General features: G+C 41.4%; 1 protein-coding gene across 2 annotated transcripts; it reads left to right on the top strand.

Moving 5' to 3' along the window:
• Positions 1–3,582: 3,582 nt before the first annotated feature.
• Positions 3,583–27,020, top strand: cbl (Cbl proto-oncogene). Of its 2 annotated transcripts, XM_089012966.1 has the most exons (17): positions 3,583–4,460; positions 7,852–8,099; positions 12,678–12,824; positions 13,020–13,176; positions 15,387–15,508; positions 16,234–16,371; positions 16,901–16,988; positions 17,959–18,090; positions 18,179–18,397; positions 18,677–18,808; positions 22,020–22,164; positions 22,246–22,424; positions 22,718–22,806; positions 23,846–24,052; positions 24,119–24,207; positions 24,287–24,487; positions 25,550–27,020. In XM_089012966.1, the coding sequence occupies exons 1-17, from the start codon at positions 4,308–4,310 to the stop codon at positions 25,840–25,842; spliced, it is 2,739 nt and encodes a 912-aa protein (XP_088869092.1). In that variant the 5' UTR covers positions 3,583–4,307; the 3' UTR covers positions 25,843–27,020. The 2 variants fall into 2 exon arrangements, with proteins under 2 accessions (XP_088869092.1, XP_088869091.1); XM_089012965.1 differs by having other exon boundaries at positions 22,020–22,424.

Raw genomic sequence — 27,020 nt, 5'->3', positions numbered from 1 at the left:
ATCGGCTTTGAAAATTGGCTTACAACATTACAGAGTCAGGTAAAAAGTGGACAAACAAATATAGGATAACATAAAAATTGCAGTCTGAGAACTCTAAGACTTGTGCCGCACAGCCAGTTTCCAATACACTATGTGCCAAATATAAACACCTCACCAAGTACAGTACAACAATAACGATCAATATTAAAATACAGTACTGTGGTAGTGCTCATCAAAAGCGAGTCCGACGTTTTAGTTCTAAAAAGTATTGCATATTATTGCAAGGTACTATATAACATTATGCACCGTTTGAATGTTGAATTCGGTGACACTACGAGTGATACCATTACCACAGAGGATCTCTGATGAACTGTATCTGAATGTGCTCATACACGACACTACAACTACAGTAATGAGTATCTTCTTCAATAAGTGGTTATTACACAATTGGAGTCAAAAGTTGTGTATTTTGATAGGAGAATGTGTAATTCGGCGTTTGAACGGAATGCTTGGGCAAATAAATGTGCCTTTCTTCGCTTCCGGTTAGGCCAATTTCTAGGAACAATAAGATGGTGACCTCTTGTGGCCATTAATAAATATCACATCTGATGTGTTTGTATCCCAACACTTGCTGCTTGTATTAACCTGCATTTTGCATAATTTGTGAATGAAACCTAAAAAAATATACAGTTAATAATAATAATAATAATACTAATAATACATTTCATTTATAAGCACCTTTCAAAACTCTCAAGGACACTTTACAGTCACAGGATTTTTTTTCTTTCCGCGGGTGAGCAGCGGCAGCCATACGCGGGACAGTTGCCACATAAGGCGCATATAGACAAGGGGAAAAAAGGTCTTTCACATCAAAGAACAAGAACAATTTGGAGTCTTCGTTGGAGAAATTTACATGAAAGAAACCTATAGAACCTATGTATTATGATTACTAATAATAATAATAATCTCCATCCATCCATCTTCTGCCGCTTATCCGGGGTCGGGTCGCGGGGGCAGCAGCTTCAGTAGGGAAGCCCAGACTTCCCTCTCCCCAGCCACTTCTTCTAACCCGTCTTGGCGGATCCCGAGGCGTTCCCAGGCTAGCTGGGATACATAGTCTCTCCTGCATGTCATGGGTGGTCCCCGGGGTCTCCTGCCAGTGGGGAATGCTCGGAACACGTCAACAGGGAGGCGTCCAGTGGGCATCCTAATCAGATGCCCGAGCCACCTCATCTGGCTCCTCTCTATGTGGAGGAGAAGCGGCTCGACTCTGAGCCCCTCCCGGATGACTGAGCTTCTCACCTTATCTCTAAAGGAGAGCCCGGACACCTTACGGCACAGGTGTCAAAGTCAAGGCCCGCAGGCCAATACCGGCCCGCCACATCATTTTTTTCGGCCCGCGAAAGCAAATCAAACTTGTTAAATTCCATGACGATTGCTAAAATCTGAGCCAAAATTTCATATTTTTGGATGTCAACCAAAATAAAAGTCATTATTCTTGACTTGAGATTTGAAAACGAGTTATTCATTAATTTGCTGTGTGCTCTATATGTAATATTTGAAGGGATTTAAACATTCTAATGGGTTCCCCAAATTCATAACGGCCCTCGAGAGGAAACCATAACTACAATGTGGCCCGCGGCAAAAAATGACTTTGACACCCCTGCCTTACGGGGAAAGCTCATTTCGGACGCTTGCATCCGGGATCTCGTTCTTTCGGACACATCCCATAGCTCGTGACCATAGATGAGGGTTAGGATGTAGATCGACCGGTAAATTGAGAGCTTTGCTTTTTGGCTCAGCTCCTTCTTCACCACAACAGATCGGTATAAAGTCCGCATCACAGCAGACGCCGCACCGATCCGCCTGTCCACCTCTCGCTCCCTCACACCCTCATTCGTGCACAAGACTCCTAGATACTTAAACTCCTCCACTTGAGGCAAAATCTCCTCCCCGACCCGGAAAGGGCACTCCACCCTTTTCTGACTGAGAACCATTGTCTCAGATTTGGAGGTGCTGATTCTCATCCCAGCCGCTTCACATTCGGCTGCGAAACGCTCGAGAGAGAGTTGGAGAGCTCCACTTGAAGTACCACATCATTTGCAAAAAGTAGAGATGCTATACTGATGCCACCAAAACGGAAACCTTCAACGCTTAATTCGGCTGCGCCGAGAAATTCTGTCCATAAAGGTAATAATAATAATAATAATAATAATAATAATAATAATAATAATAATAATGCCTTTGATAGTTCCACAATGGGGACATTTGAAATCTACAGCAGCTGTCTCGTTTTGTGGACTGGTCTGATTTATTCTTTTCATTTGGGCTTTTCCCTTCAAGGGGTCGCCACAGCGAATCAGTGTCCTCCATCATCAGAGGTTTAATTCACATGTTTGTTTTGGCCAAGCTTTTACGTCGGATGTTCTTCCTGACACAACCCTCTGTATTTATCCGGGCTTAGGACTGGTACAAGAAGAGACTGGTTTGTGTCCCCTTGTGGCTACAGAACAAGCAACTCTATGTACTTAATAAAGATGAAGATGTTCAGGAAATGGCTCCCAAGCACCAAATGCTCATCGGCACAGCAACATTAAAAAAAGCAAAACTCTACTCACCATTTGATGACAATGCTCTGAACTTACTGTGAAAAGGGCATATCGTTCCCAACATTACATCACAAACAGAACTTCATTCCTTTAAGATGCCTCTGACTGAAAACAATTTAAAAAAAAAAACTAAAATCTAAAAAATCTCTGACTAACGACTGGCCTGATTGCCCCATTTCGACCGGTATCACCTCATCAGTATTACTAATCCTATGTTGCCTAAGCAGGCTACTGTATGAACGATCCAAATTGAACCTCACTCCACCAAACCGGTTTAATGAAGGATTTAGTTGTTTTATGAAAATCGCTTCTTTTACTCCCCTTTCAAACCATCTATGTTCTTTCGCTTAGATGGTTTGAAAGGGGAGTAAAAGAAGCGATTTTCATAAAACAACTAAATCCTTCATTAAACCGGTAGTAGTCCTCTGCTCCCCCCAACCTGAGAGCAGGGACCTATCATAGCAGAGTCCGGCACCACCATGTCTGGACAGTAGGCATATATATATATATATATATAGGGCCTAAACTACCAGTAAGACTTTAGTTTGCTGACGAAGTTTCTTGGATAAGAAGCGAAATGTCCGACACCTTCAAAGAAGTACAGATGATGGCTGAAGAAACCTTTTGATCAAATTTAATCAATGGTCACTCATTTCTTTCTGAATCTTTTCTTTGTTTTGCTTCGGAGTTTAACTTGAGGCCACAGTTCCCTCTGCATCGGTTGCCATGGTGACACATCAGGCATAACTGTAATTGATTGACTTCTTTGGTGACCAATCATTGTCATGGCAGCATGAGCCAACCCGTTACTATTGTCGTGACTCACACACCCACTTTAGGGGTTTAAACGAGACCCGCCCGGTTGTCAGCAACGGGCAAGACGCCATACACGAGAATTGAAAGTTTCGTTTTAACCCCCCCTCCCACCCAAAAAATACATTAAAATTCAGTTTACTGTTAGTCACGTGCTTCCGATCACATCCAGGCAGTGCGAAAAAGCATCGTCGAAGGCGTAGATCTTCAGGCTTTGAGGAGGGGGAGCGAACGGGAAAGGAAAGGGTCGCGCATATATACGTCACAGCTAAGGGGACGACTTTGGGCGATGTTGAATTTTCTGCGTAATTAAGTTAGCCTTGTTCCCTCGTGTGTCTCTGGGCGTCAGGCAGCCCACGGTTCTACTTCCTCTCAACAGACTTCGGCGAGCCCTCTCCGCCAAGCTCGCGTGCACGGGGCGTTTACTCTATCGCCGCACTTTAAAGAAATCAACTGGCGCTGACAAAAAAGAACTGAGATGTCATCGGGAGATATGGCATCCCTATAATCGAGTAGAAAACGGAGAAGCGGTGTCATTATCCAACGAGTCCGCTGTGCTGCGCCTGTACCCACACGCGAAGGCACGGAGCACCGTCGCTTGCCGGATCATAGCGCGCCTTACGCTGGCCGTTGGGCGTCGGAGTTGTGTTAGTCTCACTTGATTTTTTTTATTCCACAAACTGGTCGGTTTACCGATGTAAACCTTTACTCGACAGTCCCCCTCCCTTCCTCTAACCCACTGGGTTAGAGGAAATCTTCGGATTTGACAAACAGGCTCTATCCTCGCCAAGCAGGGGTGCCGGCTGGATCACCAGCTCTCCTTCCTCGACCCCCGCCGCGCCTCACCTGTCTGCGGCTCTGGCTACGAGGACTCCCCTCCCCTCTCAGCCGCCACCGAGCCCCAACATGGCAGGCAACCTAAAGAAAGGCGGGGGGCTCATCGGCATGATGAAGGATGCCTTCCAGCCACACCACCATCACCACCACCTTCATTCGCACCACCAGCCCGGGGCCGTGGACAAAAAGACGGTGGAAAAGTGTTGGAAACTGATGGATAAGGTTGGTCAAGAGCGACTTTCCCGAAGCGCGGATGCTAAGCTAACTGCAGCTCAGTTAACGATAAGGGCTAATCTTCGTGAGCTGCTAACGATGCTAACGTGAAGCTAATCAGTTGGATGGTGACATGGCTAGCTCGTGCTAGCTAATTTGCTTTAGAATTTGGTCTTGTTATTATTCGCTCTTTGAGAAGACGACACATCTAGTGACTTTTAACGTCAGCATTGTTTGTTAGATTCCATTTGAAACGTTTTTTATGCACATGTTTTTACCAGCATTGCATATTTCACACCGTACACAGTCCTGACGATTCCTTTGTTTTTGCTGCAACATTTCCACACCATGATTTTCAATAGAAAACCTGCAAGTTTATCTTGCACTCCCTTTTCGAGATAATGTTTAAAATGCTGCGCATATGTTTGAGAAGCTTTTTAAGGAACCACTTTATCATAGTACAAAACAAAAATAAATCAACGGGCCAACTTTGTAATGAGGACTCATTTGTGAGGGATGGGGGATTGGAGGGGATTCATGCATTTTGACCTCTAGTTTCCTGTGAGCGTCACATTGCAAATATTAGCGTGAAGAGGAAGACAAGACACTCTTGTGTGTCTCTTCCTCTTCAAGTGAACCAGTCCTTTGTCAAGAGCAACATCATTATCGTTTGCTTTATGGCCATTCGTTTTGGTTACCCCAACTTAGTTTTGAAATAACTTAGTGTCCTAAACAAAATGAAACACTGAGACTTGCATAGTATCATTAATATTTGTCAACTTTTGGGTTGCGACACCCACCCTTCTGATTAAGGGTTGTATAAATACATTTTATCTGACTTGTATTTCCTTCAAACTGCCATCGCAGTATAACAGCACAGGTCAGTGTATTTTTTACTTTGGATTGTATATATAATTTTGAGACGTGAGCACTGGATTGATTGGTAGATAATGAATCATTCTCTTGGTAGATAATGAATCATTCTCCAATAAAAGAGGGAAAGTGCATGCTTTAATATGTTCACTGCCACATCCGATTTTACTGGGAAACTGACAAAAACAGAATTGCACGATAATGCATTATATTTAGTCAAACCTCCGTTCAATGTACCCCATTTTAGTTTTCACCGCTTTAACATGCACATTTCTAAGCCCTGATTTCACATAGTTCATTTTCTATTTGCCAACTTCGCTTACAACAAACACCTTAATGTAAACTTCATTATTACAACCACATTTTTAATACAAAGTAGAAAAATGCTTTCGTTACAAAGAAATGTGGGAAGCTAACTGCCGTCGTAAACTTGGTTATGAACAGACTGTATTGTGTGTGTGATTCTCTTCCGTTACTGTTTGACTCATATGTTGTACTTCCGGAGGCACTGTGCAATGCTGAGCATGTGGTGTGAGAATGTGTCTTGTCAATGGAAGCGGAGAGAATCAAAGTGGCCCTTCACCAGTGGATCAGAGATGGCATGGTCAAAATGTTCAACAAGAAGCTTGAGGATCTTATCGATGGTGCCCTGTAAACTGTTGTTCTGTTTGACAAGCAACTATACTACTAAAACTGTTACTGGGGCCCCTGCTTGTAAATACCCTTGGTTTTGAAAGTGTCTCAGCAAAATCATATTGTTTTGTTTTGTACAACTACCCCACCCTCACCACTTTTCATTTTGATAGACATATGGTATGTTTTCCAGAAACAGTCTGAATCTTGCAGAAACGCACACGCATGTTCTTGCTTGTTTACAGCTGAGGCATATTAAAGTTCAGCGTGGTTCTCATCTGTTCCTCAGCTTGAATTGGCAGCCGTTAAATTGCCCCAATGTAGTAACCTTTAAAATGTATAAAATCAAAATACAAGTTAGCATTTTTCGTTGCTTTCAGACAAAATTAAATTCATCCGTATAGTCTACAGAATTATTTAAAGTCTTTGGTAAATTAATTATGCCTCTCTCTGTAGTGATGCCACAAGTGCATAAATGGTGAATTAAAACAACTGAGTTCATTCATTTGGAGTTTCATGTTTGTAATGAATTGTTGTGTTTTCGTTTTTTGAGCCATGTCCTGATACTAATATCAGGTTGGTGCTCAATGTGTCACACTTCCTCTATATCAGCTCTTGATGTGATTGTTTTTTGATGGTCAGCAATTTGTTCTCACACAACTATGATGGCTTGCTGAAATAACCTACAGTAGTTGCATCATGGTAATCTGTCCAGCTGCAGTTTGAGGAAAAAATATTTCATTCTGTCTGTTTTGTAGCACTTTTTTGATGATCAACTGTGAGTCACATTGCAGAAGTAAAATGAGGTCGGTGAAACAAAAGGTTTATTCGTCAGAATGACCGCAAGTATACGCAGTTCATTGGTCATATGCGACCACAATGTTTAGTTGATAAATGACTATGGATGAGACAACAAACTACCAGATGAAAGATTATCTCTTGGTTCATCAATTACAAAGTTATTTTATGTAATATCAATGATTAATTGTGAGGTTCCAGAAGTGAATGATTACATTTTGAAACTGAGTTTGGTCATCTTAACAGTTATGGTTTATGTATTGTAGACTCAAACAAGGCTGCATGCAATTCGTGATAAATGGCAACAATTGGATTCAGAGCGCTTGTTAATTGTGCCATGCACGAAAGCGGCATTTCTATTGGCCTCTTCCTGAGACTTATTGTTTGGTCATGAGAGGAAGCACTGTGCAACAGTGATAAATTGCGTTGCACCTATAAGGGGCGCACTCATTGATATTCACTGTGCTAGAGGAGTCGTTATTATAAACCACAGGTGTCAAAGTCAAGGCCCGCGGGCCAAATCCGGCCAGCCACATCATTTTTTCGGCCCGCAAAAGCAAATCAAACTTGTTGAATTCCATGATGATTGCTAAAATCTGAGCCAAAATTTCATATTTTTGGATGTCAACCACAATAAAAGTCATTATTCTTGACTTCAGATTTGAAAACGAGTTATTTATTAATTTGCTGTGTGCTCTATATGTAATATTTGAAGGGATTTAAACATTCTAATGGCTTCCCCAAATTCATAACGGCCCTCGAGAGGAAACCATTACTACAATGTGGCCCGCGGCAAAAAAATGACTTTGACACCCCTGTTATAAACGCTCCGAGCTTTTATGGGTTGTAGTAGTCTGTTAAAATGTTCCACTCTCAATGTCCTCTGTTGTGACGCACACACACAGAATACTCTGTACGTGCCCGTGTGTTCTTGGTATGAAAAAACTTAAATTATGTAACTTTCTGAAACGGATATAAATAAAGCCTTGAAGCAAAATGCAGCGTGAAATTTCTTTGATTGCTTGATTATAATTTTCTTCTGTTCCTCCTTTTTGTCTGAACACATATTTCTGCCACATTGTCTCCACTTTTGCAGGTGGTGCGCCTGTGCCAAAACCCCAAATTGGCTCTGAAGAACAGCCCCCCTTACATCCTGGACCTGTTGCCAGATACATACCAGCACCTCCGCACGGTTTTGTCACGCTACGAGGGCAAAATGGAAACCCTGGGTGAAAATGAGTATTTTCGAGTCTTCATGGAGAATTTGACCAAGAAGACGAAGCAAACCATCAGTTTATTCAAGGAGGGCAAGGAACGCATGTATGAGGAGAACTCGCAACCCAGGTGAGTGCATGCCATGAAGTCTCTTTGATTTCCGCCGGTGAAGTTTTCCAAATCATTGGTGTTGAAGCCTTTCTGATACAAAAGGTGGAAGAAATAATTGTGACGATGCTGGCACGCAGAGAGGAGTTACTTGTAGCCTTTTGTGTGCTCTCAGGATGAAACAAAATGAGTTGAGTGTTGTTGTGGTTGGAGGAAGTCACCATGTAGTCGGGCAAAGAACTGTCTCTCAATAACAGATGCTGCCACTCTTTGTGCCTCCCAATCTCCACCGTCTACTGCACACGCAACTATCACATGCTGCGCTTAGTATGAAGCTTGGTGCTTTGGCGTGCTGTTTTGTGCAGTGATGTGTCTAAGTGCAATTAGCACGGGATGAGCCCAATTCTCACAAAAGGCCACTAAAATACTCTGAGGAGTTGGAATCGATTCAAAGTTTCTGCAGGATTAATTGGGAATTTCCCAGATGTGAAGACAATTCACTATTACTCCCTCGTTGTCTTGGCTAATTTCCTTTTGTTACTGCTGTGGCGCTTCGGTAGTTGCTGCTTCTGCTCCTGGGTGAGATGACAAAATGTGATATTTATTTATTTGATAGCTTCGTTGCCTTCGGGACCCGATGTGTTGATCAGATGATGAATACCGGAATGAGTCTTTGCTTTTGAATGAAATGAGCAAATATGAAACTGATTATGTAGATATTGTGAGCTTTGTTTAAACATGTCATTTTACTCGACCACCCATTGGTACAAGCTGAAAACAAGACAGACGAAATGGGTATCTGTTAATCTTAGCAAGTCAGTATGACATGTTGTTGCACAAATATGCACTTGAAATTTACAGTGAAGATTTTTAATTAAATAATTGATTCCTGCTGACTTGTTTTAGTTTGCTTGTGGCATGTCGTCTTTGATGTGTTGGTAAAATAATGTCAGGATAGTATGGTGTAGCTGGGTTCCAACGTACATAGCAGTGATCGAAATCCCTTCTTTTCCATCGTCAGAATAAGGACATAAATCCTTGACAATAAATGCCCAGATGGCCTTTGTAATTTGTTTCGCCTTTTCCGATAAGGCTGGCAACTTTAAAATTTGCTTTCTCTATCGTTTTCTGGTCTGTAACGTTACGCGTACCCGTAGCAGCAATGGCCAGCTGTCTACCAGACTGTTCCTTAGGGTGGAATCGGCTTACATTTTTGTTTTGCCAAAATATTTTATTTTAGTGCGACACAGCTTCCATATGCCATGGCTCCTTTGCAGTTTTCTTCCACTGTCGACATTGGAGAAGCCAAAATTTTTACATACACCTGCTTCTTTATTAAAATGAACTTTGTGGATCTCACTGCGACGTTGGTGACGACCATCCATCGTGATTTTCTCTGCATGTGTTGTCTTAAGCTGAAAATTACATTTCGCGCACTTCTTAGTCACGCATTATTTTGAACAATCTGTATTACTTTAGCATTTCAATCATCGAATTGTGGAGGTGAGTGAAATTGATTCCCGATTGTGCGACACACCAAATAATCGGTCATGCAGTATCATCTTATCTGTATCCTTCGAAGAAGAATAGTTGGGCAAAAACACTGCCACAGTTGTGTTTTTCACACCCCACCGCATTTTTCATTTGACTCAAACGGAGTGTGTTGTTGGACATTTCTATCTGCAGAGACACAGCTCAATAATAAAAATAAGGCTGCCAGTCTGCTTGTGCTTCCATAACAGTGATTCTTCTCAGACTGCTTCTTGTGAGTTCACCAGAAGGATATCAAAGGCTGTTTTTAGTGCATGAGCACAAATTGAACAGTTCACACTTTAAAGATGTTTTCATCACCTCATTTATAGGTTCCAAGACTCGCAGACATAATTCGCAGTATATCGTGATTTAGATGGCACTGAGTTTTTCATCCTACTCTGAAGTTGGTAACACACAGTCCACTGCCTTCTCTCCCCTGCAGTGAACATTCAGCTCCTCTTAATCAAATGCAGGCAAATGAGCTAAAAAATGTGCAAACACTGTGTAGAACTAATTATTGAGAGGATTATGCACGGCAGCAAACATTTTCAAAACTGGTCTGTAATAAGGGGTTTTCAACTTGCAGGTTAAGACAAATGAAAGTTACAATACAATAAGTAGAAGTTGGTCAGGAAATTATAGCAGGCTGATCATTTCGCCGCTTGCTTGTGGAGTTGTGTGGTTGGATCAATACTGAAGTGCACCATATTGAGTGCTATTTTCCCGATGGAGATCTGTCACCAAGCCAGTTTTGTTGATTTGAATTTCTTAAGTGATGACTGCAGGATAATTGGGATGCATTTGAAGCATGTGCTCCACCTGTGTTTCACTCGAATGGACTTATAAAAGAATGATCCAATGGGAAACCATATCATTTTGTCACCATTACTGTTGGGGTGGTCTCTGTTTGTATTTTGCATTGAAAACTCATGAATCGCTGTTCTTGATTATGAGCTTCCATCGCCTCGCGTGCGTTTCTGAGTGACTTAAATTGTCTTGTAAACAATACTAAGTATACCTCGTCCAAGCCTTTGACATCATATTGTCCCTCCTAGATTTGAAAAGCAAAGATATATGATACAGCTCCAAGATGACATTTGTGCTACTTCCAGAAATCCAGACAGACGTTCATTCTGTAAAGGGTGACCTTTGCTGCTGTTCTGCGCTCTATTCGCACAGTAGGATTCTGGCTGATGAGCTGAACTACTTTATCACAGCCAACAGGAAACAGGAAGGGAGCAGCCAGCTGCAGGGTCAGAAGTCAGATAGCTTGGTGGCGGGGGTTAACAATAACCTAGTGTTCAGAAAAAAAAAATAAGCCTTTGCTGTGGTGGCCGCCAGGGAGGGATGAAACATGGCGATCAAATGTGACTCTTTTGTGTGACGGCATGGTCCATGTTGGCACAGCTTCTTGGATAACAGCAACAGTTGCAGGGGGTAGGACAAACACTGATTACAGAGATGCTTTTGTAGGATGGAGATGCCTGGGAGGGATGCGATTTTTATTGTATTTTTTTGATAATCGGAAAACTTGAATAATGCACTTCAGTACTTGTTAGCATACCCATGGTTTGTAGCAGAGGTATCAAGGTCCCGAGAAACGCTGCCACAATTTAGCTTTGGAGCAGAGTTGAAGTCATCATCAATGCAAAACAAATACTATAACCAGTGTTTGAGGTAATGTCTGCCCGGAGGCCCGGCGCGTACATCTTTCACATTGGGCGTACAACTTTCAAAACGTCTCGGCCCAGGTGGCCGACAACTTCTTTATTTTTTTTTTTTTATTCAATAAAGCAAAAGCTACATGCAAACCACTACAAGCGACGTGAACTCCTCTTTCTAAGCCTTCAAAACTTTCAAGTACACTTTTCAGTCACGGTATAGTCCGAAGCATGAAACAGGCTTCTGATTGGCTGCCGTGCCGACTATGCAAATTGCCAAACGAACGTTCGTTTGGCAATTTGCATAGTCGGCATGGCTGCCTTTCCAGCAGCTCATGTATTTTGTTTTTCTACTTCCATTCCTTTCATCACTTTGCTGCTGTGAAATGTAAATTTCTCCACTGTGAGACTAATAAAGGCATATCCAATCCAATCCAAATATGCTAATATGCATGACATACAGCACAGATGAAATTACTGTCCTCTCGGACCCAGCATGCAAGGCACTTATAATGACTTTAACAAACATAATAAACATGAAAACGCCAATTTGCAAAAACACAGCTTAATTATTTGACACCTTACCCTAACGGTATCCTAAGGGAACATTTTCTCTTTTCAGCACTCCTTCATGCATAGGGTACACAGTGTAGAGTGCCACAGCTGCAGTGTGGCTGGCCTTTTTACTACTGTTGCTGTCCGGCATGTCAATTCTTGACACCCCGCGTCCACACACATTCTGGTTGTGTGCCTGTGTTCATAAATCAGGGGTCCTTCAGCATCACTCCTCTAATGCCTCTGTCTGCTACTTGGCCAGCACTGCATTCTTTCTTCTGCTCCAGCCTTTTCTTTTGCATCATTTTGTCGCGTTTCTTCACTTCTGTCTTGCTCAGGAATCTTTTCATTTCTGTGTTAGCTTTTGGAGGGGCTCTAAATGTGTTTTTTTTAGTTTTTTTATACATAGTTTGTATGTAGAGTCCAAATAAAAGTAATCCTGCTATCAAGCAATGAAATCATTGTCTTTGGTAGATTGGCTTCAGATCTTTCTTGTGTACTGCTATTGATGTAGCCCTCCTCCTCCTCGTGGTGAGGGACATCAATCGCTCAAATCAGCACAGTGTGAGCTCGATGTGGTGTTGAGCGATGTCAGTCGGCCTGGTTTGGGGCGCCGCAAAATTAGCTGAAACCGAATGCCACACAATTTTGAATGCAAGAAAAACCCTGATGATTACTGTGTAATCCAATTTGATCCCTTTTGCATTTTGCGTGGAGGGAGCAACTTATATTTTTTTAATGATTTTTTTTTTTTTACTGCACTACAAAATTGTATTTGAAACACCAATGCTTTGGCATTGTTGCTGTGCTTGTTTTTTTTTTTCACCTTTTCTATTCACTGCTTTCATAGGAGGAACCTCACCAAGCTGTCTTTGATCTTCAGCCACATGCTGGCAGAGCTGAAGGCGATTTTTCCAAACGGCCTGTTTCAGGGTGATAATTTTCGCATCACCAAGGCTGATGCTGCAGAGTTCTGGAGGCGTGCCTTTGGGGACAAGTGAGACTTAATGTTGTTTTTCCAATAATTACATATTGTTCCACAGAATGTTTGACAGCTTTCATATACTTCATCGTAGGTTTAGAGTGACCTGCTTTTTTTTCAGCCGGTTAGCTTAGTTGCTAACTAATGTTCCTTTTCTTATTTTTTTGTGTTTGTTTGTTTGTTTGTTTGTTTGTTTTTTGGGTGCCCAAGGACCATCGTGCCTTGGAAGATGTTCCGTCAGTCTATTCATGAGTTCCATCCAATCAGTTCCGGCCTGGAGGCCATGGCCCTCAAGTCCACCATCGACCTCACATGCAATGACTACATCTCCGTTTTTGAATTTGACATTTTCACCAGGCTTTTCCAGGTAGTTCAACTTGTTGTATTTGAATTATATGCTTATTTGTTGTAGACTTTATTGTACACTTTTACTGTAGTTAATTCACTTTTTCATTTCCACCTTGAAAGCTATCCTTTGTGTTACAGACAAATATGAAGCAGATTGGATGACATTTAGACATGAGTCTTCCTTCTTTTATTTATTTATTTTGTATTTTTGTCACAAGGGCACTTTACAAATGCACATTACAATATGCCGTCTGTGTATTTTGATCTGTGAAACCATAACACCACGGCTTTCCCGGAGAAGAAAAGCAGCAGAAAAAAACCTCAGGCGAAACTATCTTCAAAGGGAAATTCATCTTTTAAAATTTTGCAAGAATGTACTTAGTAACAAATTGCTAAAAGAAGTCTGCATCAGTCACAGAATTTTTCAAATGTGCCCATACTACTCGTGTCTTGGTCTGGGAGTTTGAACAGTCACAATAACTTAGCAGATATGAAATGAGCACCTCCAACATCTGCATTCCTTTCCTTCGTCCTAGTTTTCAGCCACGTTTTATGAACATTTTTCAGATGTTTTAATTTATTTTTTTTTCTCTGCAAGCAATTTTCAAAAGAGAGCTTTTCATGCACTACACAGCTGGTGTTTAATCACAGAAATACCTTGCAACCTTTTTAAATGGTTGTAATCTTTGTAGCTCATCAAGTTGTGTGGTTTTACTTGCTTTCACACTACAGGCAAATATAATGAGGCTTGTTTTTGAACAATTTTGTCACAACTGCACTTTACGAAGATGCTTGTCATCTTTTTCATTGTTGTGCTCTTAGTACATAACATAGAACCAGTTTTGAAGTTTGCGCTGTCCTGCACTTTTATGTCAATCCGTATCAAAGAGGCCGTGAAAATTATTTATGTGGAGTTTCATTTGCAAATGTCACTTGTTTGGTATTACTTGTTGGTTGATGTGTGTCACTGTGACACAGGTACTGCTAACAATAATGGCTAAGATTAAAGGACCACCGACGTCTCCGGCCATGTTGCGTCCATAATTTGTAAAATGGCTTCTAATGACTTCTACTGAGCGAGATTCCACCGCATATAGCTATATTTTACGTTTTAAGACTTGCGCTGAATATTCAGGAAGTCTTGTTTTTGAGTTGGTGACGAGTCCGTACGTGACATCACTAAAGGACCGCCCTTTACCGTAAAAAAGACGCATTGTAGCGGTCCGTCCATCACGTCAATGTATATTGCTGTACTTGTTTGGTCTGGGGACCTCGTGTTCTCTCACACAAAAAAGTGACGTCGGTTGTCCTTTATAGGACAACCGACGTCACTTTTTTGTTTCCGAACCGACATCAGAAAAACATTTTATAGCATCTAAAATGCCCAAAACACGTAGTATGATATTTTCAGTCAAATACAAAACACTGATAAAAATGACTTAAAGTGTCTAAAAACTACTTCAATTTGAAACCGGAAGTGGCCAGTTTCAGAAGGTCCCGCCCTCTTGTTCATGGTGTCATGCCAAGACGTCTTGCCTTGCTCGAGAATCAAAACAATGGCTTCAGATTCGGAAAAGATGCTTTCTTGTTACTCATCCAGTTATGAATATGATTCAAATATTTCTGAAGAGGAAAGCATACGTTTGCAATCGACTAAAGAATTTATACCGGTCATTTTGATGCATCTGCAGAGAAATGTACTGACAAACTCTTTAGTACTCACAGTACCAAAAGAAAGGCAGAAGATGGTGACGAAGCTCCGTGGAAATTGTCTCCTGGGAGGTTTTGTCAGCGAATGTCAAATACACTGTAGAAGTCTTGATGCAACACACAATGATTCACCATCGCGTTATGTATGTGTTTTCCTTCTAATTTTGCAATCAACACGAAGTTTTCAGACCGAACAAAAAATGCATTGAGGCGATGCAAGGTATGTCCTTTCTCAGTCAGGGGCGTTCCTTCAGTGACGTAGGGTGAGGACTCGTCACCAACTCAAAAACAAGACTTCCGGAATGTCCAGCACGAGTCTTAAAAACGTCAAATATAGCTTTATGCAGGGGAATCTTTATAAAATACGCTCAATAGAAGTCATTTGAAGCGATTTTTCAAATTATGGACACAACTTGTCCGGAGACGTCGGTTGTCCTTTAAGTACTGTGGTCTTCAAAATTGTTTTTTGTTGTAAGCAAACAACTGTCCACTGATTTGCCACACTTTCTCTCTCATCAGCCTTGGTCATCCCTTTTACGGAACTGGAACAGCTTGGCCGTCACACACCCAGGTTACATGGCCTTCCTCACTTATGACGAGGTCAAAGCGCGACTGCAGAAATTCATTCACAAACCTGGAAGGTAAGACAAAGCAATGTTTTTTTTTGGCGGGGGTAAGCAATGTGTTGTACCATAATTGTTGCTAATAAGACTGGATATGTTGTGTATGATCAGTGTATTATTCTGTGCAAAATCCAAAGGTCGTAGGCATGCTGGAGCCTACCCTAGCTGGTTTCAGGCAGCAGCCAGGGAGGGATACACACTGGTCACACATAGATAAACAACCGTTCACACTCAAAATCACACCTCATGACATTTTAGAGCAGGCGTAGGCTTCCTCAAGAGCCATATCCGGGCTGTTTTAGAGACCCCCCGACCCCAACACACCTCATTCAATTCATCATGATCGTTTCAGGCTTATACAGAGCTTGTTGCAGTGTAGTGTTCAGTGCTGGTATAAAGCATGAATAGCTTGATTGTGCACTGAAAGACGATGTCTCCACTTTGGCCGGTCTGAGTGGTGTGATATTTATATTATGGTGTTAGTTGTCAGTACAAACACCATGACACAAAAATTTATAGTCCATTCCCATTCAAATACCGCGTAGTACACCACACGGAAGAAACAGTGTATCACTTGACAAGCTGCTACGAAAGCCACTCGATGATGAGACATCATCTTACATCATTGCGGCGTCTGTTTGCACTCCAAATGTTCTCATTATTTAAAACAGTGTGAATTAATCCCGTTACGTCAGGATGTCACCATTTTCTTTTCTTTTTTTTACTTATTGGCATCTCTTCAGTTACATCTTCCGACTGAGCTGCACCCGGCTTGGCCAGTGGGCAATTGGCTACGTGACGGCGGATGGAAACATTCTCCAGACCATTCCTCATAATAAACCTCTCTTCCAGGCCCTCATCGATGGCTTCAGGGAAGGATTGTAAGTCCAGAAATATTCAGTTTGGCATTCTTAGGGTACAATGTCATACAAATCCTGCGCCGCCTTTTGCTGACTCATGACCTATTTCACCGCATTTCTGATCCTGGATGACACACAAAGTAGCTTGCTGACTAACAAACAGATGAGGGGAAAAAAATTCACTACATTTTTGCACTGTTAACAGCATCGTTTTGGTGTGTCCTGTGTAAAATTCTAGAACTGATATAGTAGAGTTAGATGTGTTTAGGAGGGAAATACTGTATAGAAAACAAACAAGGAAAACGGGCATCAAGGACCGTGGCTGCATTTGCCTGGAGTACAGAGCTGCTCCGGCACTGCAACATTCTTCCCGGCCTAGAACTGGCAGATGCTCTGGGAGTTGTAAGGAGGCACACATATTTTTTTGTTTTTTGTCCCACATTGAAGTCGTTGTAATTTGGTTTTCAAAGCTATTGATTATGACACCAGTCCTCGAATGTTTCTGACACACCTTATATTACCAATCACCTTTGTGCCTTTATGCTTTCAGCTATTTATTCCCCGATGGCCGACCCCAAAATCCAGACTTGACAGGACTTTGTGAGCCTTCGCCTCAAGACCACATTAAAGTTACACAGGTCAGAGCAACATGCTTTTCGATATTACAAATTGTAAATGAATGCTTGACCCCCAAAAAAGTTAATTCATTCACTGCCATTCCCGAATTTATTCAGGAATTGAAAAGCATGATGTGGAAGGCCATTCCCGAATTTGATCGGGTTTTTGGTTTTCTTGTTGGCGGTTGCCGATATGGCGCTTGTCAGACCTCTGGCAATGTTTTTCTCTCCCACGAGGGGGCAGCAATTGCCTTTTGGACAGCGGCCACCGTTTCAAGCTCACATAACTCCAGACCAATATCACTTAGGAATTAACTTTTTTTTTCCGATGACAGAAGAGAGTCTACGATGTCTTCCGCTGCATTGAATGTTCATGTCGTCCTAAAACTCAATACATGTATTCTGTGGGTCCTACAATTTGAGTGAAAATGATAAAAACTCTGGCACTGGAGCGGTCACATTTTTGTACATCGTCTTGCAGTGAATGAGATATGACACGCATTGAGTTGATCATAGTCGATAACCAGGTGTCTGTTTTGAACACCAGTCAAAGATAGAGCAGGAGGAATAAAACACTCGACTTGCACACTGCTAGCACATATAACATTATTGTACCTAAAATACTGACTGAGAGATGATTTCAAAATACAGTAAAGTCTCATTATATCGATATTCAAGGGAGTCCGAAAAAATATCGATATAACCGGGACTATCGATATATCCGACCCTGTTTGCATGTAATTTTCTCCGTGCGTGCATAGAAATAGTATCGATATAACCGGGACTATCGATATATCCGATATCGATATAACGAGACTTTGCTGTAAATACTTTGATTTGATCACTGATGGGCATCAAATGAAATTTCCGTTTTGTCAGACTGACTCCACTCTGAAGCATGGTGGGAAAAGCCCTCATCAGTCCTTGCAGTTAATTAATTGTGAGTACTGGCCCTTGAGGGCTCATGACTCCCCTTTCTATCGTCCTCTAGGAGCAATACGAACTCTACTGTGAAATGGGCTCCACCTTCCAGCTGTGCAAAATCTGCGCTGAGAACGACAAGGACGTGAAGATTGAGCCATGTGGTCATCTCATGTGCACTTCCTGTCTCACTGCGTGGCAGGTAGCAGAGGAGACTGTTTTGGCTTTGTTGTCTTTTAGGGAGGCGGCGGGTGGTGTGCATATTTATTTATCCCTGTCCACTATTGCAGGAATCTGAGGGTCAAGGCACGGGCTGCCCATTCTGCCGCTGCGAGATTAAAGGTACCGAGCATATTGTTGTGGATCCATTTGATCCGAAAGACAACGGCGGGAGCTCCTGCAGGGGCTTGTTCGGGGCGGAGGGCGCTCCGTCGCCGAGTTATGATGACGATGATGATGACAGACTTGAAGACCCCCACCTAATGATGAGCAAACTTGCTTGCACAAAGGTAGCTTTGTTCAAAAACTAAATGTTTATTTTTTCTCCATAATATATTTCCTACATTTTTTTCCTACCTCAAATGAAGCAGTTGTTTAAAGTCTGTCAATTTACACCCAGCCATGATTAATTGGGAAGAATAGTCACAAAAATTATTTTTCTAACTCGGCATCCGGTTTGATGAAGTTGTGTTGTTTAGTCACCTCGGATGATAAAATCTGTCACTTTGAGGGAACTTGACTTGTTTTATTGATGGTGACATTAAAGTTGTTTTATATGCGTGATGCAGGTGGAACGTCCTCCGTCCCCCATGTCCGTGACTCCTCAGTCATCCCTTCCACCCGTGCCACCCAGACTAGACTTGCTTCCACACAGACCCCCAAACCCCACTGGTGCCTCCAGTCCTGGAGTCACCGCAAAGGTCAGTAAAGACAGAGGATCATGACAATTATAATTAAACAGTAGGAATTATTCTTTTACACGACAATGGGTGTTGTAAATTATTGCGCAATATGATGTCATCTTTGGGTAGGTCTGCTACATTCATGCTCAAGTAACTTCTCTGGTTCGTATTGTTCAACTCCATACAGTACGGGTGTGGAGAAGGACTTCAGAACATTCACAGACGTTCTCCCGTTTTGTTCATCTATTCATCTTAGTTAATGAAGGCGGTCGACTCGTTTTGTTCCTGTGACACTTCTAAATATGGTTTGTACACAGAAGCTTTCAGGAATTGGCCCATATTGGCCCATATTGTGCTGCGGATGACTATTTTCACAGCTCTTAGTCAGCCAATGACCACAGTGTTGTTAGGAGGAAGTGGGGGAGGGGGCATTCTGCTGCTCTGTGGCATTGTTGCCCAAAGAGCAGCACACAGTTTACAGTGCACTATTTTCCACGTTAGTAGTACTGTAGGCTGCTACTACTATAAAATCTGAAAAAAAAATGAAAGTACAATAAATCTTTATTTGAAGGAGCTTTAGCCAGATACAGGTATATTGTATTTTCCAATATGTTTGTTTTGATTTTGTTAGCTTTTAATAATAATCAAAATATTTTAATATTGAAGGCAGACTATGAAATTATTCCACCCTGTACATGTTCTGTATATCAATATTAAATAGCACCATTTAAATGTGTAAATTGAATGCAAAAAATGTCTGGTTATGAATAATTTATATACCTGTCCCATACCTTTTTTCTTGGTGTATAAGGCGCACCAGAGTAGAAGGCAACACTCCCAGTGAATGGTATATTTTGAAACTTTGTCCATTTATAAGCAAATGAATGAAACAAGTTTTCCAAACAGCCATTCCCATCGATAGGGAAATAGAGCCATGTTGTCAGGTCTGTTAAAGATCTTATGTTGCCCTCCTTGTGTTGTCTAGTATTCGCTAAAACTGCACGTTTGCAATCCCCCTGGTTGATTTTAATGCAAGGCGTTGTTAACTCTTTACGGACGATTGTGCCAAATTCGGAACACTAAAGATAAATGCTTTTAGATCGAGAAAATGAAAGGGAGCAGTTCAAGTGCCGATTGGAACTGATGCGGCACAAGTTACATGTCCCTTTAAAACAGGTTATGTGCAGCTTTATCTTTAAGAGCGTCAGTGACATCATCTCCTTCATGCGCAACACGACGTGCTCTCCTCCATCTTCAAAGCGCCTTCTATTTTTCGCCATGGATGAAATGTCACGTAAGTATATGTTGTAACTATTTTATGAGCTATTCAGAAGAGGTTTACCTTGATACTGAAATGCATAAACTAACGCTAACTTGTTTATTTATCAAGAAATATTAAAATTAAGTAGTGTCCAGAATTTGGAACATTCGGCTTGCTGACGCTATTTTAATGAACGTAATGTTGATCCTGACTTGGTACGCGATGCGAATAATTGTAAGTGAATGGTGCGTTTTGCACTAATAGCTGGACCTCATAACTTTGCATTCTCAATATGATTATTGAAACGGAGGTACATATGTTTTTTTCTAAAATACCCATGTACTGTATATCTTTCCAGATCCTGATGAGAATGAAATAGAAGACCATGTTGATGAAGACATTTTGGCATCTGACACAGTCGTGACTGTTGCATTGATGAACTTCTATCACCATACAAATACTTTGAAAGGATTTTCGATGAAAAATGATGGATATTATTGTTGAACAGTCAAACCTCTATGCAATGCAAAATGACATCAATAAGTCCTTGTGTCTCGCCAAAGAAAAGCTTGAGAAGTGGCTGGGATTGATATTTTATTTCTCAATCTCAAAATTACCAAACACTAGGATGCATTGGGCTTGAAAGCTATCGCCACGAACTGATTAAGCTGCAGAATGTATGTCAAGAGATCGCTTCGAAATTATAAAAAGGAACTTGCATATAGCAGAAAACACAAAACAAGGAAGTCGGGGAAGCCCAAATTATGATCCATTGCACAAAGTAAGGCCAATGATAAATCACCTGAGACAGAAGTTTCAAGAATTACCCAAAAATAGCGTTTTTCAATTGATGAACAAATTGTACTCTTTGAAGGTAGATTTACACTCAAGCAGTGTCTACCAAATAAACCAAAGAAATGGGCGTTCAAGTTGTTTGTGCTGGCAGGTTATGATGGCTACATGTATGACTGCATTCCATATACAGGAGAAATAGATCCAGTCAGTGACTCCAAGGTTCCCGATCTGAAAGTAAGCTCAAATGTTGTGCTCCATTTGGCTCAAAACACCCAACCAGGAAAGAATCATCGATTGTATTTCGATAATTGGTTTACATCTATCCCCTTACTCCAACATTTGGCAACCAGAAAGATCTGGTGTTGTGGCACAGTGAGGCTCAATCGATTGGTCAGCTAAACCGCAGCTAAAAGACATTGAGGTTCTTTTCCCATCGATGACACAGTATTCGGTTTGACAACATAGCTCATGTTCCATATGTTGCAAATAACTGCAACAGGTGCAAGCACGGCACATGCTCGGTGATAACTAATATTTACTGCAAAAAAATGCAGTGTAACCCTTTGTTTGATTCATCACAAGAACTGCTTTGCATTATTCCATGGTTATTAGCTAGTTTTCTGTATCTGTAAAGGAACTATGTATTTTTATGTAAACATTTTATGTAAATAATGTATGTTATATGTTATAAATATTTTAGGTATTTTTTTATTTTAATAAAAAGCTGTCACATGGATAAAAGTCTTGTCTTGGAAGTTTCATTTGACATATGTTCCAAAAAAGGCACCCAGTCAATTGAGGTCTTTCATGACGATTGTGCCAAATTAGGCACATTATCAAATTTTCTATATTATTGGAAAATAATTAAAAAAAGGAAGCTACTAGTATGTTATTATATCCATCAGTGACCATAAAAACTGAACAGAATTTTTTTTTCTAAGTAGAAAATAATTCAGGCAGTAAAGGGCTAATTGGGTCTTGTTATTGAATAATCTGAGCTATGCAGCCAACCAACATTCCACCACCAATTTACCTTCTGGATGAGCAGGTTCAGGTATGCAAAAGTAGAGATTATCTATGTTATTGGGATATCTACATACGCTTTGCATTTGTCCATGATCGCTTTGAAAAAAGTACAGAATAATGGCATTTTTCTGTCACTGTCCTCTCCAGGCTACGTCTCATCACAAAGACAAGCCCCTTCCTCTTCCCCCGGCACTGAGGGATCTCCCACCTCCACCTCCTCCAGACCGCCCCCACGCATCCGCCCCGTCCTCGGAGGTGCGCTTGCCGAGACGGCCCCTACCCTGCACGCCCGGTGAGGCTCCTAGAGATAAACTGCCTCCAACACCTCCATTCCGACCACCCACTGACTGGAACTCCCGGCCTGTTCCCAAAGCCCCGACATCCTCGTCGTCATCCTCATCCAGTCAAATCTCCATTCTGGGTGTGGACTTCCGTGCGGGTGTCAGGGAGCTCTCCAATCGACACTCCCTCCCTTTGGCGCTGCCCTCTGTTCTGGATGCACGCACGGACCCTCAGAAGAACAATAACTCTCTGAGTTTGGACCACCAACTGGTAACCACACCCATACTTTCGGACTGTCTTGTAATTTTAAAATGTCATGTTGGGTTGACAGATACGATGCTCACTTGTGTTACGTTTTTAAGTGAAACCAGTTCTTGAGTAATTAGAGTACCTCAATTAAAGTAATGCTTTAGGATTTATGTCAGACGGCCAACTTGAAAATAAACCTAAAACTTGACATCAAATGGCTTAGTAGGCTAACTTTAGGTGAACATTATCGTTAGTTTTGACACACTTCACTCGTTTTTATTCATGTTTCTGAGATTCTTCTATTTCCAATGCAGAACTTTGTCTCTGTGCTTGGACACGATTACAACAACCCCAAAGTCAAACCATCATCTTCTGCCAATGCCATCTACGCACTGGCCTGCAGGTATCAATGTTGTTTTTTTTTCTTTTAGAATGCAAGTTGATCAAATTAGAGAGGAGCACAGTGAAACAATGTTTTGCATTTTGTTTACATCCCAACAAAACAGTGCAGGGTTAAATTTTGTCTGACAGTCTGAAAAATGTTTTGGGTGAATCAGTAGACATGGACATGAATAGTTGTTTATGTCATCCGTGTCACTGACAGGTTATCCTTGGAGACCTCCCGGTCACCAAGGATAGGTTCCAGCATCCGTAGGACATACAGTAAAGTCTCGTTATATCGATATCGGATATATCGATAGTCCCGGTTATATCGATACTATTTCTATGCACGCACGGAGAAAATTACATGCAAACAGGGTCGGATATATCGATAGTCCCGGTTATATCGATATTTTTTCGGACTCCCTTGAATATCGATATAACGAGACTTTACTGTATATGATAAATTAGATATATTATTGAAAAATTAACATTGGGATTAAACAATGATGGATCATATTTTTGGTAATACTGTGGCACTTTTTTGTAAAGTTCCAGGACTTTGTTTTGTTTAGTCTTGAGTTGCGAATCAGCAACGGAGCGTCGGTGCAGTGCGCCAATGCGTATGTGAAACTGGCGCGGCTTGGAATTGATGCGGATTTACGTCAGTCTATTTTTGGCAATGGATGCTACTGCTTCATAGGTGATTTCAATATTTATAGCTTGTAGCAGACGTGCACATTTTACCATGACCTCCCTGGTCCACTGGTGAAAAGGACGATTTGATCTCTCCTTTTATCTAGAACTGTTTAATACAACAAAGAGGGTGCAGAAAGTGCTGTTGAATGACTGTCTTTTGTGTTGTGTCACATTATTTTATTTGATTTTTTACTTCAAGATGGCGCCGTGAGAATGGCTGCTTTTACACCAGCTCCTGTATTTTTTCTACTTCTTCGTTTCCTTTCCTCCTACTTTCATCACTTTGCTGCTGTAAAATGTAAATTTCTCCACTACAAGACTAAATTTTAATTAAAACAACATGCGTGTTGTTTTCCCCCCAGATCCTCTCCAACTGTGAGGTCAGCGACAGGCGAGGAGTCCCGTGACAGTGACGAGGAGTCAGAGTACATGATCCCCTCCTCTCGGCCCGTCCTTCCCCCTGTCGCGACGCCGCCCAGGGGAGAGAGCCCCACGGTGTCGAGGTCCTCGCAACATCAGTCTGTCCTTGCTGTTCAGGCTCAGAGTCAAACCATTGCTTTCAACCCTAGGTACATGATGATGATGAATGCTTTATTGTGGCAACATTGCTCAGATTTTCTTTTTTCTTTTCACAGGCCAACACAAACAGCACTGGAGGACGGCCCTCCAATGTATGAGGCCATGTACAACATCCAGGCTACATCGCAGGAAGCCAGGGATTCAGGTTCTTATGCCGCAAAAATAAACACAAATAAATCACCGCTATTGTTTTCTGATGCATTCTTCCCATCTACACTTTCTAGATTATTCAGAGCTCCCCCCTCTGCCCATGACCAACGGCCCGAGGGAGAATACAGCAGAGGACAGGGAGGAAGAGTATAATGGATATGATTTTCCTAAACCACGATTGCCGATGCCCCCGACCCGACGGACTTTTACGGAACTGGGAGGATCCTCCTCATCAACTTCATCCTCTTCGTCAAGCTCGTGTTCGGCAGTAGCTTGTAAGCTTTCTTGAGTTTACTTATATAGTCCTGTCAGCAATGCATTTGAGTCATTTTCTATGAATAAGTGAGTTTTTCTTTTGCGTTTAGCACATCACAGAAATTTTTCTCTCATTTAAGCTTAAATGTCATTCATTTGTCAGTTAACGTTTCAGTTGTCAGTTGAAAAATGAAAATGATTTGTCAACGGAGCAGTTTTAACTCTTTCACTCCCAGACGATGTGCAAAAATGTGTCCACTCTAGTGCCAGGGTTTTTGTCATTTTTCACTTAAATTGCAAGCCCCACAGAATATTGACTTTTCGGACTACATAAAAATTCAATGCAGCGTAAGAAATCTTAGACTTCCTTCTTTCATTAAAAAATCGTTAATTCCTAAGCTATATGGGCCAGGAGTTATCTGAGCTTGAAATGGTGGCGGCTGTACAAAAAAAGGCAAATGCTGCCCCCTCCTGGGACGGAAAAACACTGCCAGAGGGCTCACAAGCAATTTATCGGCACACAAGAAAAAATAAAACCCAAACAAATTTGGCAATGCCGCTCCACTTCATGCTTTTTGTTTCCCGAATAAATTCGGGAATGGCAGTGAATGACTTCATTTATTACATATATTATTTTTTTCCAATGTAACTTTCACTTGTTTGTTTTTCATTAACTATAATAATCTTGTGGTTTTGGGTAGGTTTCCCAATTCTGTTTAATTATTAATGAAGGCAGACGGAGTTGTTCTTGGACTCAACTCCAGTGAAGTATATCTGCATAACTTTTTGCTATTTTTGATTCATTTTAAATTTGCAGTGTCACCTCTCAAGCATGTAATTATCTCATGTACCGTATTTTCCTGACTATGAGGCGCACTGGACTATGAGGCGCACCCCCAATGAATGGTGTATTTTCAAACTCTTTCCATATATAAGGTGCACCGGATTATAAACCACAGGGTCATATTTTGAAGAAAATTAAAGTTTATGGGTGCGATTTATAGACTGGAAATTACCGTATTTTTTAATCAATTTGTAACTGTCCGGTTCTTAGCTTTGCCGTATCTATCTTGTTCCTTCAGGCATATCAGAGTCCGTGGAAGCCCCAGAGAGACCTCCCAAACCTCTCCCAAGACGTATCAATTCAGAGCGTCGACCCAGCCCCATCCCGTCACTCCCTGGCCCACCCAGTTGCGGGGTATCTGGAGATGTCAACCCTCAGATTAACAGTGAGATCGAACATCTCATGAGTCAGGGATATTCGTACCAGGACATCCAGAAAGCACTGCTGATTGCACAGAACAATATCGAGATGGCCAAGAACATTCTGCGGGAGTTTGTCTCTATTCCCTCCACGGCGCATATTTTCACATAGCGCATTTGGCCTTCTAGCCTTGGCTCAGCTTGATTTTTGTTACCTGCAGCGTGACCCTCTCTGGTGCTATATACACCACCGCCCTATTCCGGCCTGTTGTGGAATTTTCTTTCAGCAGCTTTCTCCAACTGCAAAAAGAGCATCTATCCAGGCCCGATTCGCCAAGTCAAAAACAGGGCGACTTTCGAATGCCTCGCCAAAAATGTAACCAAGACCTCACGAAGAAAATGTATGTCTATATAAAAGTTTAATATATGGTTAAATGTATATTAAATGTATGTAATATATACAAGTCAGTATGTGTAATGACGTCCCCTTTGAAGGGGTCGCTCTTGGTTAAGCGCCAAGTGTGCCTGTTGTTAAAATGGCGATTTGATTCAAGGGTTGACTTGAAGATGACTCAGAATGGCACCACTACGTTTCGTGCGTGCATGCATGTATGTGTGTTTTGTGTATGCGAGTATGCATGTTTGAGTGTGAATAGGACTCCACAAATTTTTACATACCCTGACCAAAGGAAAGTTGTGATATTTGTTTGGGCGGATTGAAAATGACAGAAACAAGAGTTTGAAAAATAACAGTTGTTAAAAACGAAATCCAGGTACTGTATATTGAATTGAAGTTAATTACAGTTGAAATGTACTGATTTACCTGCGTACCTCTCAAGGGAGCTCAAGATCCCAGTAATTGCAAAGATATTAGGCCAGATCTAATTCATTATTGCGGACTTCAAAATCAAATCAATGCCATCATTTTCAATGGTTCTTGCTCAAATCGGGTCCAAAATATGAAATTGTCTTTTGTAATAACTAACGGTGAGATATGACAAGCATCTTCTTGTTACCAAACCTGTTACCACAGTAACTTCAACAGCAATGTCAAATCTTATTATTCTTATCGACTGATTTAGAACTTGGTTATCCAGTAATTTGTTGGTCGTGTACTATTATGTAATGGTATGAGGAGGTGATAAAACATTGACTGTATATGGTTTCATAATCCGAATGGCCCTCTAAGGGAACGTGTAACTGCACTGTGAACCGTGACAAAAAAAAAAAAATTGAACACCCCTGATTTTGAATTGGCTCATTGAATTATTTTGAATGGTGCATTATGTTTTCCTTAAAATGTTTCTGGGTATGACTCAATTCAAGATTCAAAATGAACATTTTGCAATA

Source organism: Hippocampus bargibanti, linkage group LG14 (genome assembly GCF_051943395.1).
Source record: "Hippocampus bargibanti isolate YZ-2025 linkage group LG14, ASM5194339v1, whole genome shotgun sequence".
In the NCBI taxonomy this organism is placed as follows: Eukaryota; Metazoa; Chordata; class Actinopteri; order Syngnathiformes; family Syngnathidae; genus Hippocampus; species Hippocampus bargibanti.
This window is presented reverse-complemented; position numbering and strand designations above follow the sequence as displayed.